This window comes from Hyperoodon ampullatus, assembly GCF_949752795.1.
Source record: "Hyperoodon ampullatus genome assembly, chromosome: 8".
NCBI lineage: Eukaryota > Metazoa > Chordata > Mammalia > Artiodactyla > Ziphiidae > Hyperoodon > Hyperoodon ampullatus.
In genome coordinates, this window is record NC_136921.1 from 45,503,283 (window position 1) to 45,521,361 (window position 18,079).

The 18,079-nt window shown below is 34.2% G+C and overlaps 1 protein-coding gene across 1 annotated transcript; it reads left to right on the forward strand.

Annotated features, from left to right (window-relative positions):
* Nucleotides 1-290: 290 nt before the first annotated feature.
* MSTN (myostatin) lies at nt 291-5,328 on the forward strand (the record flags this gene model as incomplete). Its single annotated transcript, XM_079710426.1, has 3 exons — nt 291-687; nt 2,524-2,897; nt 4,948-5,328. Exons 1-3 carry the CDS (start codon nt 315-317, stop codon nt 5,326-5,328), a joined length of 1,128 nt encoding a protein of 375 aa, XP_079566552.1. The 5' UTR covers nt 291-314.
* Nucleotides 5,329-18,079: the final 12,751 nt, after the last annotated feature.

Below are 18,079 nucleotides of genomic sequence, written 5' to 3' on the forward strand. Positions count from 1 at the left end.
ACTAGTCAAATGAATCAGCTCACCCTTGACTGTAACAAAATACTGTTTGGTGACTTGTGACAGACAGGGTTTTAACCTCTGACAGCGAGATTCATTGTGGAGCAAGAGCCAATCATAGATCCTGACGACACTTGTCTCATCAAAGTTGGAATATAAAACGCCACTTGGAATACAGTATAAAAGATTCACTGGTGTGGCAAGTTGTCTCTCAGACTGTGCAGGCATTAACATTTTGCTTGGCATTACTCAAAAGCAAAAGAAAAGTAAAAGGAAGAAATAAGAACAAGGGAAAAGACTGTATTGATTTTAAAATCATGCAAAAACTGCAAATCTATGTTTATATTTACCTATTTATGCTGATTGTTGCTGGTCCAGTGGATCTGAATGAGAACAGCGAGCAAAAGGAAAATGTGGAAAAAGAGGGGCTGTGTAATGCATGTATGTGGAGACAAAACACTAAATCCTCAAGACTAGAAGCCATAAAGATCCAAATCCTCAGTAAACTTCGCCTGGAAACAGCTCCTAACATCAGCAAAGATGCTATAAGACAACTTTTGCCCAAAGCTCCTCCACTCCGGGAACTGATTGATCAGTACGATGTCCAGAGAGATGACAGCAGTGACGGCTCCTTGGAAGATGATGATTACCACGCTACGACGGAAACGGTCATTACCATGCCCACAGAGTGTGAGTAGTCCTATTAGTGTAGAGCAACAGTTCTGCTGACTGTTGTTCTAGTGTTTATGAGAAACCGATCTATTTTCAGGCTCTTTTAACAAGCTGCTGGCTTGTATGTAAGTAGGAGGGAAAAGAGTTTCTTTTTTTTCAAGATTTCATGAGAAATATACTAATGAGACTGAAAGCTGCTGCATAATTTGTTTCCTTAGAGAGCTAAAAAGCTAAAAATAAAATGCTTGCATAGCATTAATGTTATATAGTTTAATGTGACAACTATAACATGCTTATGCTTTCACAGCTTAATACCACCAAGGTAAGGACTAGGAGGTACTACAAGCAATGTGAAAAACTTGAAATTGTTTAACTACATGAAATTTCATAACTGCATTTGGTTGTCTGAAATATGCATTTATAGTAACAGGTTTTTTCATAATAAAGAGAATGGAAAGAAATTTGTAGATGTTGAAGCCTATTTGGGCATTTGCTGAACACCTAGAATGACTTCTGTTACTGAAAACTATTTCTCACAGTGTTTTTATGTTCTCCACAAATTAAAGTTATCTAATTTTGAAAGCTATTACAACACTGGAAAATATGAAAAAATATTTTTTATAAATTTAATGTATTACTAAGAGCAATGATGAAGTAAGCATAGCATAATAATAATCATGAGCTAATTATCAGAAAATGCTAAGAAATAAACATTTTAATTGAGTAGGCTATGGCTCACAAAGTCCCACTTATACCTTGACCATGGTACTATTGTTGAAAGTACCCGATCTGCATATTTCCAGGCAGGCACATGCTTAATAACCTCCTAAAGTATTATTTTACTCCTCATAGGAGGGAGGACTATTACCTGTAGTATCTACTTTGCTTCTGGAAGATAATATACGTCATACCATTCCTGTTGCAGGCAGTTCAAAACTATACTCAAGGAAAGTGGGACAGGCATCTTAACAGAGAAGGCATGACAAGAGTTTTGTGCCATATGTCTGTGATCTTGCTTTATAGAGTGGTTTAACCACTTTAAACTGGACTCAAAACAGTTTCAAAATAATTGTTTTTCTTATTAAGTAGTTAGGTTATAATGCAACGAATAACTTTCCTTTAAGACTGTGCTATCAGATAATCCTGGAGTAGATGTGCCTTATTTATAAACAATCTTGGAAAACCAAAAGGAAAGAAATTTCTAAGTGCTTCTGCTTACAATGACAGCCTGGCTCTAAAGACAGTGTTTTCTAAGTTTTGAGATAGGCTGAATGCAACATTTAGATTTTGGTGCTACTTACCTGCTAGTTTTGTTCCTTTAAAAGGCTATCCCAGCACCCAAACATAACAGATGTACTATATTTTCTACTAATTCCAGAGGCTCAGTTGCTCAGTGTCTTGTCCCCAGGTAATTCAGGCCTGGGGGAAGGGTTCCTTCTTCCAGACTGATTGGTACAGCTGCTCAGTAAGTGTAACTACTCAGATTCCCAAAGAATTCTAAGTGGATGTTCCTCCACAGTTTCTCTTGTTCTCTCTAATCATCATCATCTTAAAATTTCATCCACTTTTCATTCCTTAATAGAATTTTCCTTAGTTCACAGTTCTCTGGAGAGGAAGTAGGTTCCTCCTAAACAGCTGAAAAAACATACATCTAAGAAAATCTGAAAAGCTATAGTAATTATTTTATTTGATAGTTTTCTGAGTTATGAATGAAATGTTGCATATTTTTTTTCATTTTAAAAGACTAAATGTGCACACATTATTCCAATGAACATGCTCATTGATTAATATGGAGTTTATTCATGTCATGAAAAATGACTTCAGTAACTCTTTTTTTTTCTTATTCATTTATAGCTGATCTTCTAATGCAAGTGGAAGGAAAACCCAAATGTTGCTTCTTTAAATTTAGCTCTAAAATACAATACAATAAAGTAGTAAAGGCCCAACTGTGGATATATCTGAGGCCAGTCAAGACTCCTACAACAGTGTTTGTGCAAATCCTGAGACTCATCAAACCCATGAAAGACGGTACAAGGTATACTGGAATCCGATCTCTGAAACTTGACATGAACCCAGGCACTGGTATTTGGCAGAGCATTGATGTGAAGACAGTGTTGCAAAATTGGCTCAAACAACCTGAATCCAACTTAGGCATTGAAATCAAAGCTTTAGATGAGAATGGTCATGATCTTGCTGTAACCTTCCCAGGACCAGGAGAAGATGGGCTGGTAAGTGATTACTGAAAATAACATTCTAAAACCCTTATGTTTTTATTCATAATGTGAATGAATAGTAGTGGAAAACTACCAGTTTCCTATGCTCATAAGCCGGACAAAGGTATCTTACCCCGATGGTAGCCCTGTACCCAATAAAAGTAGGTGTCCAATTTCATATCCTATGAAACACCCTCTTGATACTTTTAGTTTGCATGAGGACTTAAAGAAAAAAGTTAGACCATAGTCCTTAACTTCTTAAGGAATTCTTTTGAATTGGGAATGAAATATAAAGTGCTTTTCATTGATGTGCTATATGATTATATAAATAAAAACATGAAGTCTTCATAGTGGATTCTAGGACATACCCAACAAAACATTTTTTTCCCTAGAAGAGTGCCAAATGTGTTAACATTTTTTTGGTTTAATAAAGTGGAAAAAAATAAACTCTAAAAATTATAATTGAAATAAAATGCTTTTAATTATAGCAACTAACTAAATACAATATGTTTAGACTTATATGCTATTACATATACTATATCTAAGATCCCTCAAGATAAATGGTCCTTATTTTCTAGGCTGTTGATGCATTGATGTATATGTGGATTACTCTGTGAATTACTCCTAATAAAATTTAAAATTTTGGGGTAGTTAACCTGTACCAACAAGCTTATTTCTGAACTGTCTTACTATTCTTTTGCAAGAGTTTACTTAGGTAATGCCAACTAATTTAATATCAGGTCAAACAGAAGACAATGCCTTATATATTATAAAAATTAATAAAAACCATTTAAAACCTAGTATAAATTTAGAGTTACTCACTCTTCTGGCTTATCTATGCTTGTGTTTACTTCTGTTTTCAAAAACTTATTTAATGTGACCATATCTTTTACTTCCATTTATTGATATAATTTAAAACAAAAGATTATACTTGCAAGAAATGTGTTAGCTTTTCAGTTTTTAAATGGTCTTGTTTGTAAAGAATATATAATTAGTAAGTCATATCTACTTTAAATGAAAACATATTCTTTAAGAGATTATACAATTTTCCAAGTGATCTATTTTTCTTTAAATATGCTACATAAAATGTTACTGACTCCCAAAATGATGTTATTATTTTTTATAATCTTAAATACCAATAATTACCAGGTCTATTTTGATTTTGATACAGGATAAAAACTACTATTAATTATTTAGGAATGTGTTCTTTTTTAGAGACAGCATTTTAATGATCAAAGTTGGTGATGTGACAGAAGCTTTATTTATTATTAAACAGATGGTTAATATGATGTATTCCTCAGACTTTTCCATATAAAAGGAAAAATGTCTCAAATGCATGAAAAGATTGGGGCGGGGGAAGGATTAGCAAATTATTGTTTAAATATCTGAACAGAAACATTTTTCGGTGAAAGAATAAAGGAAATATTATCGTATCTTCTTCTGAATCTGTCCCTCCCTCTCTTGGAGTTGGTCGTTCCAACCCAATATACCTACCACTACCTTCATCACCCTACCTTCCTTTTTCCCATTACAATCTGTACAGTGCTGGGTGGTAACTATTTTGGTTTGGTGTTAATATCCAAGGATCCCTGAATAAGATCTAGTGAATGGAGGATGGATGAGTATACCTATCCCTCCAAGAGTCATCAGATATATTTAGCCACCATATTTAACCAACAAGCAGGAAGAGAGAAGCTAGCTTTTCCCCTTTCTCCTTTCTTCCCTCCTCCCTTTCTCTTCTCCTCCCTCTCTCCCTTTCTTGCTATCAATATTTTCAGAGCATCTATTATGTGCCAGGCATTCAGATACACAAACTGGGGAAAACAAGAAAAGCAAGACAAAGATTTGACCACAGGGGAATCTGTATTGCTACTATAGTCTTTTGAGCCATAAGGGAAGTATCAAGCCTAGTGTAAATTAAAATTCCTTAATGCTGTGGCAACATTAGAACATAAAAACAAATGTGGCAGAAGCAAAATGATTAGTTTCTTTCTTCAACAATGAGTGCTTGAGGTAGGAAGGTGTTTCAGGATCTATTACTAACTCTGCTTTCCTTTTCATACAGAATCCCTTTTTAGAAGTCAAGGTAACAGACACACCAAAAAGATCGAGGAGAGATTTTGGACTCGACTGTGATGAGCACTCCACAGAATCTCGATGCTGTCGTTACCCTCTAACTGTGGATTTTGAAGCTTTTGGATGGGATTGGATTATTGCACCTAAAAGATATAAGGCCAATTACTGCTCTGGAGAGTGTGAATTTGTATTTTTACAAAAATATCCTCATACCCATCTTGTGCACCAAGCAAACCCCAGAGGTTCAGCAGGCCCCTGTTGTACTCCCACAAAGATGTCTCCAATTAATATGCTATATTTTAATGGCAAAGAACAAATAATATATGGGAAAATTCCAGCCATGGTAGTAGATCGCTGTGGGTGCTCATGAGATTTATATTTGTTTCCTAACTTCCTAAAAAGTGGAAGGTCTTCCCCTCAACAATTTTGAAACTGTGAAATTATGTACCACAGGCTGTAAGCCTAGAGTATGCTACAGTCACTTACGCACAAGCTACAGTATATGAACTAAAAGAGAGAATATATGCAACGGTTGGCATTTAACCATCAAAACAAATCATACAATAAAAAGTTTTATGATTTCCGGAGTTTTTTAACTTGGAGATCAAATTCCATTTATGTTCATATATATCACAACATATGCAGGTAAATGAAAGCAATTCTCCTTGTGTTCTGGTGAATTAAAGGAGTATGCTTTAAAGTCTATTTCTTTACAGTTTCATTTAATATTTACAGAAAAATCTATATGTAGTATTGGTAAAATGCAGGATTGTTATATACCATTATTTGAATCATCCTTAAACACTTGAATTTATATTGTATGATAGCATACTTGGTAAGATAAGAGTCCACAAAAATAGGGATGGTGCACCATGTGCAAGTTCCCATTCCTATTCTGATTGATACAGTACATTAACAATTCATGCCAATGGTGCTAATACAATAGGCTGAATGGCTGATGTTATCAGGTTTATCAAATAAAATACATTCAGTAAAGTAATGTTTCTCCTTTCTTCAGGTGCATTTTCATACTCCTCCAAATGGGGAATGGATTTTCTTTAATGAAAGAAAAATCATTTTTCTAGAGGTCTGGATTCAATTCTGTAGCATACTTGGAGAAACTGCATTTATAAGGCAGCCAAAAAGTATTCATTTTTATCAAAATTTAAAAATTATAGCCTGCCTTTGCAACACTGCAGTTTTTATGATGACATAATGGAAATGACTGATTCTATCAATATTGTATAAAAAGACTTTGAAACAATTGCATTTATATAATATGTATACAATATTGTTTTGTAAATAAATGTCTCCTTTTTTATTTACTTTGGTATATTTTTACAGTAAGGACATTTCAAATTAAGTATTAAGGCACAAAGACATTTCGTGTATGACAGAAAAGCAAATGCTTATATTTCGGAGAAAATTAGCTGATTAAATGTGGTCTTAAAACTCCATATGCTAATGGTTAGATGGTTATTTTACAATCATTTTATATTTTTTTACATTATTAACATTCACTTACGGATTCATGATGGCTGTATAATGTGAATGTGAAATTTCAGTGGTTTACTATCATTGTATTCAAATCTCAACGTTCCATTATTTTAATACTTATAAATATTATTAAGCATACCAAAATGATTTAACTCTATTATCTAAAATCAGAAAAATAAACTGATGATATCTTAAGAATTGTTAATTTTATTTTATAATTTGATAATGAATATATTTCTACATATATTTACTTCTATTTTGTAAATTAGGATTTTGTTAATCAAATACATTATACTTATGACTAAGTGAAATTATTTCCTACATCTAATGTGTAGAAACAATATAAATTATATTAAAGTGTTTTCATGTTTTTTGAAAGACACAACAGTTTTATGTGATAATGATTAATTCTGGATTTTTGGTTTTCACTTTATTGTAAAAGTTTAATGATTTAGCACAAAAGTTTGGTTTAGAAATTTTAGGTCTGCTACTCTAGTTTCTCATGAGTGAAATTCCTGTTAAATTGGTTCTGGTCCAGTTGCTTTAAACATACAAAAGCAAGGGCTAGTTACATCTGTTTCATTTCTCTTTATCTTGACCTGAAAACTATTTATATGTTTTCATAGGTTCAATTTCCAAATGCATTGCAGTTGGCAAGGGTATATGGTCCTAGAGTTACAAGTTCTACTGAAGCCACAGGGACACAGGGAAACTGCATCTTTTTCCTAGCGCTTAATGATACTGGCACATTTATCTGAGTTTTGGGGGCACAAATTTTCAAACTGAATTGAAAAATAATTATAAAGTGCCTAGAATCCACCCCTGGCTAATTTAATAGCTTAGCTCTAAAGCAGTGACTATGTCTAATGGGGGAGGCGATTAAAATTTTGTCTAGTGTTATGGTTCTTAAATAAATAATTTATAATTATTATAACCATGAAAGATATTACAGCAATTTACACTCATACAAACAAAGTGCAGTACTTTTTCTAATTCTGATACTGACATATTTAACACTGACAAGGCTGGAGCTGTAAGGGAGTTGCCCCTGTTGGGGGAGGAGCCAGCTGTGGTGACGGGGTAAGGCCACTCTTCAGTTGCACATATCAGAACATACTTCTTCCAGGGCCATGAATATACATGACCTCAAAGTCTGGGTCAGCAGGCCCATTAACACACCTTAGGCTCTGGAGCACAAATAACTGGGGACCTTGATCCCTACAGTGGGAACTGTGAGGAAGGAACACCCTCCGTTTCCAAGGACCCAGTTTCAGGACTCCCCAACCTTTATATTCACCCTTACCATGGAGCCCCAGGATCACATCACTAACCTCTCCATTTGGTAGCCCGCTTCAAAACCCATATGACCATGAAAGAAAGCATAGGACCAATTAGTTTTGTGACAAGACCTAGGCATTTCTTTTTCTATTTTGCCTAGGTCACAAAGGCGCTCTGCTATTCTGCCTATGGGCATGTCACTTTCATTTTCAGCACCCCAAGAATATTTACTTGTGATATGTGACACTAATCCCTGAAATCTTCAGAAAACATTATGTAAAGTTTAATGTAGTGTATCAGTTTTAATATTCTGAATGTTTTGTAATACTTCTCATACTTCCCACAAACCTATGTTAGTTAAAAAAAACACAGTAAAAATAAAAACAAACAAAAAACCCTTTCAAACTTTATGGTTCCTTTTGTATTCAAGTTGTTTTTTGCACTTCTGTAGAGAACTTTATTTTCTTAAAATAAAAAGGCAATATTTTGACATTGACAGTAGCTAGATTAGAACTCAATTATTCTATACCCCAAACAAAAACAAATCTATTTCACTTTAAACCACCATATACTCATTTAAGAATGTCAATGACCCTTTTGGGTCTGGTGGGACACTCTCACCAGGAAAAAGAAAACTCACAATTTTGCATATAATTTCAGGGAGCTCAGGGTCTTCTTAGAGCTCATTCATAGAATCTAGTTTATTTTCCTTCTTAAGATAAAAATTATTTATGAAGTAATAAAGTATACTTATAAGGGCCTGCTTCCCAATTAATTCATTTTAATCCTTAAACAATTGAATGTTTGAAAAGGAAAATAAGTATCAAATCAGCCTGGATGTCTTAACATGGCTAAAACACTTGCTAATTACCAAAACATTCTATGTTTCTTAAAGATCATCCAATCATCAACTGGCAAGTCTGTGACAGATTAAACTAGACAGCTGAATAAAAAGCACTTCAAATTATGAACTCACATTCTTTTTATGTGTCAAAACCAAAATCAATAAATCATCAGGGCTTCTGATGTCTGAGTGTCAGAATTAGGAGGGTATGAGATGATAATATTTACTGAGCACCAGATTTGTGCTAGGAACTTTCCTGACACGCTCAATGTAGGAGACATTATTGTCCCCAGTTTATAGAAGAGAACTCTGAGGAACTGAGACAGTAGGAGGTACCTCAGTGGCTGGTCTGAATTTGAATTTAGAGCAGTTCGACACTATGATTCATTGCTCTGGTTACACCAATTCTTCAACAAGTCCTAATGAAAGAGTGAAACTATAATTTTTAATGTATAATTTGTAATATACTCTTATATATGTTCAGCATTGGTTTCTGCAAATGTTGTGTGGCTGCATTTTAATGAGGGAGGTTAGAGTTGGTATCATGAGAAGGTGGAAGAAGAGCAGGTGATTAGCAAAGCAGAGAAATGTACAAACAGATAGAAGTGAGCCAATGTCACAGGATGTGAGAGATGGAATAGACCTTAGAGATCATCTAGTTTACACATGACAGAACTGAGGTCTAAAGAGAGGGTTGCCCAAAGTCATAAAGTGAATTGGTTCAAAAACTGAGACAAGAGTTCTGAAATGCTAGAGTAGAGTGGATTGTGGGTCAGAGTGAGAAGAATGATTCCAAAAGACAAAATGCAGGAGAGCTAAAAACAAAAAAAAAGCTCTGAGTCATGGTTTGTCAGCTGGGGAATGTCAATAGTGGGCACTAACTAAAGGTCCGTAGGATTATAACAGTTCACATCTATCTTTTATCAACCTGGAGATTATCTTGGACAAATAGACTCTAATGGGAAATCTATGGTAGTATGTGATTAAAACCACTACTTTACTGTGTACAGTAATACAAATTGAAATAATAATTAATAATTAATAACTTTCAAAGTCCCCTCACATTAATGATGTAATTTTATTTTCATAATGCTGGAAGTTAAGTATTATTATTATGCCCATTTCATAGAGGGAACTGAGGCTAAATTAAATTAATCAAATTGCCCAAAGAAATGTAGCATTTATATTTGTACATTAATTATATAAGAAATAGAAATAGAAATCAAATAAGTTACACTTGTTTGATCATTCATTCTAACACTACTCATTAAAAATGTAGCATAATAAAAAAATTCCATTTAAAATATCAAATGATCACTTTAAAAAATAAGACACCTGGATACTATCCAGTAATATAACTAAGAAATTAAACCATAGGCTAAAATGTGATAAGCAAATCATGACTTGCCTGGCACGTGATGTATAGTGTTGAAATTTCATTTGCATGGTCATTCAGTTCCAATTTACACACTGCAAAACATATCAAATTAAACTATACTAATTTTGGTCATCCCTGAGTACAATGTCGAGCAATGCGAAGTGGTACTAAATTTAGTTCATTCATGCCTAGGTGGAATTTTGCAGAGGAAGTCTTTGAAAAATTAATACATTTTCATTAGATAGCATTCATTTATAGCAAGATTGTCTTTGTTACAATTTAAAACACTAGATAGAGGGATTATTTACATATATTTTACTAGATTACCTACCAAAGACTTCAATGAATACCACATCCTGTCAAGAACACAGGATGTTCTTGAATGTAAGACTTGACATATGAAGCTGCCTACTTTATCTGACAAGCATAAAATGTATGTGTAATAATAATGATAGACAACTCCCTAATCCTCTGTTACAATGGTTGAGTAGTTCACTTCAGCTATGGTTTAACATTACACTAAGTATTCCTGATACAGAAATACATAGTTTGGCAATGAAGCAAAGAAATACATACTAAGTTTTCATTGATTACAATTTTGGATTACTGTAAGATAGAAAAGTTTTTTAACAGTATGATGTTATTATTTTTATTCTATAATAAAGGTGATTATTAAACACACATATATTTACTTTCTTGAAAAACTGACTTTAATAACATTTTCTTTTATTAGTTCTGCATATGCACTATAGGCAAAACACTATTCACTGGAATTAACTTACAGAGATCTAAAACATATTCCCAGATTCTGATCTTAACGAGATCTGTTGGAGAGTTCTCCTGAGAAGGGCCGACAGATAAACTTGATTCAATTAATCTTAAAGGTAAGCTTTAAACCAAACATATGAAAAGATTAACCTACTAATTCACATTTTTAATTTGTCTTCCTAACCATTCAAGATTATTTGATTAAGAAAACTTTCTTCCTATAATGTTCTTTTTTTTTTTTTCTAACATCTTATGAAGGACCCTATTCAGAACAAAATCTGATTATGCGGTTTTGGCCATGGATCCTCCACAAGACTTTCCCAGATCCGCTCCCACGGACACTAACTCTGACTAAGAAGCCAAACGTCTCTTGGCTCTATTCCCATGGAACTCAGAATTTTGGCATTACCTCTCCACTAGCCAAAAACAAAACATGTCAATACAGGAACGTTTGCCTACATCATGACATCAGATCCTCATAATGCTGAGATAGAATTCTGAAAGTGAAAATCAAGCATAAAACACCAATTTACTGAGCACACTGAATTGACTGTGGGAGAAAACCCAAATTGTTAAATGGAAACAATCAGGCAGTCATTGAGGCAACTGCTTGGCTTGAGCTCCAAGAATATCTTCCTGAAAAGCTGCATACTTCTCAGCAACTCAAGAAATGGCATGAGTTATGTGGCTGCCTGCACCCTAAGTAAAGGATTCTACTGAGGAAACTTAGCCATCTTGGGCTCTGAACCAGGCCAGGTGCCATGGGATAGAAACTAGAGCAAAAAAGAACAAATGACAGTACTGCTTCCTACTTGTAGATGTTCCCTGGCAGCAAGTAAAATTGTCCCAAAGTCTAAAATCTATCAGGACCTATGTCTTATGCATTAGTGAATTTAAGTTCCTTACAGCTCCAGAGTCAGAAAAAATTCCAAGGAAGTTGCATAGGACTGATGGGAAGCTAGCTAGGTTCCCATCTACTCATAGGCCAGGATGCATCCCTATGACTGAAATACCTTGCACCAACTGGGACTCTCCTGGGCGAAGAGCCCTGCACTGCAGTGCCAGCAGAGCTCTCTCCTTTGCTGACAGAGGTGGGTAGACTGTGAATAGTGAGCCCCACCTTGCTTTTACCAGAGGTTTGAACAAAGAATCATGGAATTGGCCAAAGAGAGCAGTGTCATTTCAGAATTTGTGCCAAAGGCTGGAATTTGGCTTTATATCTGTTGGTACGACATGAATTGTGTTGACACAATGTATCTGTTAACCAGGTACATTACCTGGTTAGTGCCCTTGGGCCTCATATATCCTGTTCAGACTGGCAAGAAATAAACTGCCTGTTGGACCTTGGACAAGAAGCATGAGCATTTACTTACAAGGGAAAAAGCACATTACATAGATATTAATATCTCCATTTTTAGAATGATGAAGTTGAGGTTCAGAGATGATTGTAATTAAGTGACTAAGGCAGGTGCATACATGATGGGAGAAATACACATACAAATGTAGAACTAACACAACATTGTAAAGCAACTTTACTTCAATTAAAAAAGTAAAAATTAAAAAGGGACCTACTCTCCTTGCTAAGCAAATAAGTAAGTAAATAAATAAAACTAAGAAGGGGCATACTATGTAGTATGGGAAACTATACTCAATATTTTGTAAAATATAAGGGAAAAGAATCTGAAAAAGACTATATATATATATAGGAATATATATATATAAGTATATATGTATATAAAAGAATATATATATAGGAATATATATATATATAAGTATATATATATAAAAGAATATATATATATATGTAAACTGAATCACTGAGCTGTACACCTGAAACTAACATAATATTGTAAATCAACTATACTTCAATTTTAAAAAGATAAAATAGAATAAAATAGCCAAAAAACCCCCAAAATGTAGAAGCACAGTTTTTCAGCTATTAGTTCAGGTGTGAAAAAATGTAATTTTCTACTTGTTGTAGAACTGACACCAGCTTTTACCTCAAGCCCATTTGTGCTGTATCACCATTTCTACTTTATAGGGGCACTGTCATGTCAATGGGAACTGCTCTAATAATGCTTGTCATGTCCATGGATTTCACCCAGAAAATGATGAACGATATCCCCCTACTCTCAAGTCTCCAGACTCAGAGGAGGAGTGTAATGTGTCTCTCTTCTTTACGTCCAGCTCAGCCTATGAAGTAGGGCATCAAAAAAGATCACTGTCTAAAACTTCTCTCTTCCATCAAATTCACTCCTATCATAAGCTCATGAGATCTTTATGTGAGAAGATATAGGAATAGGTTCTGGCTATCTGGATCTATTTACTAACACTTTATATTTCATACCTGAACCCTAGACCCTTGAACTTAAAATTTTGTTAAATACTACTATCTTTTTTTTCCTGATCCTGATCTGAAAAGTACCTGCTGGAAAAATGTAACCTTTTAATAAATCACAGTGTTCATTCTAATAATAAAAATGTAAATTAAAATTACATACTATCCTTTCATCTACAAATGTACTACATTTTTATGTTAATATCTATTGTTATTAGTAAGGTGATCAGCAATGAACACTCTAAATAATATTGCCTATAGAAAGGCCCTGACCAGTTGCCTTCCAATATTTAACAAGATCCTTGAAAGGTTCTATACATTAATTTTACTTCTAAAATTTTATGCAAAGAAAACAAAGATGCAAATGTTTATGTAAAATCACAATGTTATTTACTATTTTTTAATATTGGAAATAATGTATCCAACAATAAGGAATGGTTACATTGATTATGATAGGTAACAATAGCATATTAAAATTTAAAGACAACCTGAGGGCCCAGTAAATACCACGAGGATGAAAGAGAGAGGGAGAAAGAATCTAAGTCTTCACTGATATTATTGAGCTACTGATCTTACTTTACCTAGAGCTGCCTTACATCTGGACTTATAAGAGATAATTGATTTTTCTACTGTTTAAGCCGTATTTGAATTGGGGTTTCTATTATTTACAGTTGAAAGTATTCCAAATAAATAAACATGTGTATAGCATATGTGTACATACATGTATCAGGTATATATGATTATCTTTAATTCTAATAGATATTGCCAATTTGTACCCTGTAGAGGTTGTACCAATTTATATTTCTATTAACAATGTATGAAGTTACCTACTTCCCCACACCCTCATCATTCTTAGTTCTAGTATGATAGGTAAAAAATGGTATCTGATCATGATTTTCACTGCATTTTTCTTATTTTGAGTGAGGTTATTAATCTTTTTATATTTAAGGATTATCTGTATTTCCTTTTCTGTTAACTATTTGCTTTTATCCTTTGCTTATTTTTTCTATTAGGTTGTTAATATTAAAACAAAACCTATATAAGTACTTAAGAAATTAGCTACTATTGGGAAATTCCCTAGTGGTCCAGTGCTTAGGACTCAGCACTTTCACTGCTGGGGCCGTGTTCAATCTGTGGTCGGGGAACTAAGCATTCACAAGCCCCAGGGCCCAGACCAAAAAAAAAAAAAAATTAGCTACAACTATTTCTTCCCAGATTTTCATCTGTCTTTTGACTTTGTGGTTTCTTGTTTTTTAATGCAGAATTTAAAATGTTTGTATGATGTTACATATTTTAGTCTTTTTTTATGGTTTCCATTTTTTTTCTTTTTCTTCTTTTTGGCCGTGCCACATGGCTTGCAGGTTCTTAGTTTCCAGACCAGGGATTGAACCTGGGCCATGGCAGTGAAAGTGCCAAGTCTTAACCACTGGACAGCCAGAGGAATTCTCTGGCTTCCATTTCTTTTGTCATACTTAGAGCTTTTTACACTATGTGTTTATATTTTTTATGTATCTTATAATTTCTTCTAATACATTTATGGCTTGTCATTTACTTTTGAATTCTTTAATCCATCTCAACTCTTATTTCATCATAGTGAGATGTAGGAATCCAATTTACTTTTCTTCACATGACTATCCATTTGTCACCATTTATAATACTATCTTTCCCCTAGTGATTTGAAATGTGGAATGGTGCTAACTGGCCACTTACCCTGACCACATGGATCCTTAGAGGCAAAAAGTCATTTTTATAGAAATTAGCAATAATAGAGGATGCCTAGGGTCAAATCAGTCATCCTCTTGAAATCTAACTACAATCAGTACAGATGAATATGAAAACAGTAGCATGATTGATGATAACAGGTTTTCTGTCCAGTCAAAAATGACCAGATGTATTCATGCATATTCATATTCACACATTTATTCCATCAAAAATTTTAAGAGTCTGGTATTGTCATATTTTAATTCCTGCTTCACTTTAGGTGTGGGACATTTAGCCCACAACAACCAATCCATCCAGGACAGTGTCCCTCACCTCTCCTGAAGCTAAGAGCCCTATTCTCCAGGGAAAAATTATACATCCCTCCTCCCCCAGTCGCAACGATTTCTCAGTCACGCCACCCAGTATATCATTCAGCCTCCTGAAGGAGCAATATTTTCCCTCCACTGTCATCAGAAGAGGAGGGCAAGAAAATTATTCAGAATGTCTCTGGTACTTTTCCTCTGAAATAACATAGTAATTCTGTTCATAGTTGTGTGATATCCTATCAGATTTTACCCATTCATTGAGTTCTAAATACTACTGTAGGAACTATAGAGAGAGGAGAGGAGAGGAATAAATCATGCTTATTTTTCGAGGAACTCACAGTCTAGTGAGAGCAGAAAAGCACACAGTCAACTTTAATAAAAATGTGACAAATGGTTTACACAGGGTGCTGTGGGAGAGAAGAGGAAAGTCATCTCAGCCACACTGGGAGTTCACCGAAGACTTAAAGGAGAAGGTGACATTAGCAATGTCTTTAATAATGAATAAAAGTTTGATGGATGAGTAAGGAGAATAAGGTAAATGAGAAAGAAAAAGGAAGAAGGGCATTCCAAAGCAAAGCTCCCTCCTCCAACACACATACACATGAATGCAGGCATGAAAGAGCATGATGCCTTCCAGGTCCTGTGAGTATTTCAGAATGGTTGGAGGGATAGGGCCTTGGGCAGTGAGTGACAAGCAATGAGGCTCTAGGGGAAGACTGAATAGACTGAACCAAGACATGCCTTGTATGTCTTTCTTTGGAGTTTGTACTTGATATTGTCAGTGATGAGAGCTAGTGAAACATTTTACGTAGGGAGCAACACGGTTAGACATGCCTTTTTTTAAAAACTCACCTATTTTTTGTTTTAACTTTGCAACAGGTTTTTATTTTTGCTTTATATATATTACAGTGTTTGAAACCTAATGAAATACATTTTTTCTTCAAATTTGGATGTGTATATAAATATCATTTGTCTGGACTCAGCACACTCAATGCCATGGTTTCTTGGCCTATACCTGCTCTGAAATCATCAAGCTTTGTCTGTCTACCCACAGGTCCTGAGAACATGGAAGACAATAGCCAGAGTAAAAAACCCACTTCAAATAAGGTATTTAAAATTTTTTGTGTCAAGGGCTCCTCCTTTCAATGTCAGATGTAGTCTATATATCCCCTCTCAGAATAATGATTTAAATTATTTTTAATTGTTTAAATAAATGGTTTAAATTATAATATATAATTATGTATATAATTATAAAATATTTTAAATGTGTCATATAATAAAATCTGATAGCACAGAAACTTACTAAAATGAATAACAACATCTAGCAGTTAGTTGAATAACCATAATAATTGAAAAGTAGTGACATGACCGAAAGGAGTTAATACCCCAAATACATAAACAACTCATACAACTCAACATCCAAAAAACAAACAACCTAATTAAAACATGGGCAGAAGATCTGAATAGACATTTTGTGAAGAAGATATACAGATAATCAACAGGCACATGAAAAGATGCTCAGCATCATTAATCATCAGAGAAATGCAAACCAAAACCACAATGAGATATCACCTCACACCTGTCAAAATGATTATCATCAAAAAGACCACAAACAACAAATGTTGGTGAGGATGTAGAGAAAAGGGAACCCTTGCACACTGTTCGTTGGGAGTGTAAACTGGTGCAGCCACTATGGAAAACAGTACGGAGGTTCCTTAAAAACCTAAAAATAGAACTACCATATGATCCAGAAATTTCACTCCTGGGTATGTATCTGGAGAAGATAAAAACACTAATTCGAAGATACATGCACCCCAAAGTTTATAGCAACATTATTTACAATAGCCAAGATATGGAAGAAACCTAAGTGTCTAGTGACAGATAAATGGATAAAGAAGATGTGGTACATCTATACACCAGACTATTACTCAGACATTAAAAAAAAAAATGAAATTTTGTCACTTGCAACAACATGAACGGACCTGGAGAGCACTATGTTTAGTGAAATAAGTTGGACAGAGAAAGACAAGTACTGTATGGCATCACTCGTATGTGGAATATAAAAAATACAACAAACGAATATAACAAAACAGAAAAGGACTCACAGATATAGAGAACAAACTAGTGGTTACCAAGGTGGAGAGGGAAGATAGAAGTAGGGGATTAAGAAATACAAACTACTATGTATAAAAGAAATAAGTTACAAGGATATATTGTACAGACAGAGAATATAGCCAAAATTTTATAATAACTTTAAATAGAGTATAATCTATAAAATACTGAATCACTATGTTGTACACCTAAAACTAATATAATATTGTAAATCAATTATGCTTCAATAAAGGTAAATAAATTAATTAAATAAATAAAAGTAGTGATGAGCATATATGAGGTACCTGCAACAGCTACAATTTGATATGAAATATTTGTGATTTATGTTGGTGACATGGTGATAGATATTATGAAGAGTTTTGTGCTTTCAAGCCTATATTCAAAATGGAAAGAAATACTAAATTTAATTAAATGTGAGCAAAAATAAAGATATAATTTTTCCCATCCAACTCTCAGATCCTCTGAATTCTACACAATAGTATAAATTAAGGAGCCTAGGGGTGGAAATAGGGACAATGAATTCAATTAGAAATCTAACTGACTAGTCTAGAGGAGAAGTGATGATGGTATGAGTAGTAATAGCTAATATTAATTAAGCAATTACTATATTCCAGGCACTGTTCGAAGTGCTTTATATGGTATTTCATCGGCAGACTTAGGGCCATTATTAACCTGTAGTTTACAGGCAAAGAGACAGAAGAACAGAGAGCTAAGGAAATTTATTCAGTTCACACAGTTAGTTAGTAGCAGAACTAGGTTTTGAACTGGGATAATGTGACTCCAGAACCTCACTCTTATCCACTGCTGGGGCAGTAGAAATAGTGGTAGAAAATGAATTAGAAGCATGTGGGAAATAGGATGAACAGGACCCGGAGAAGG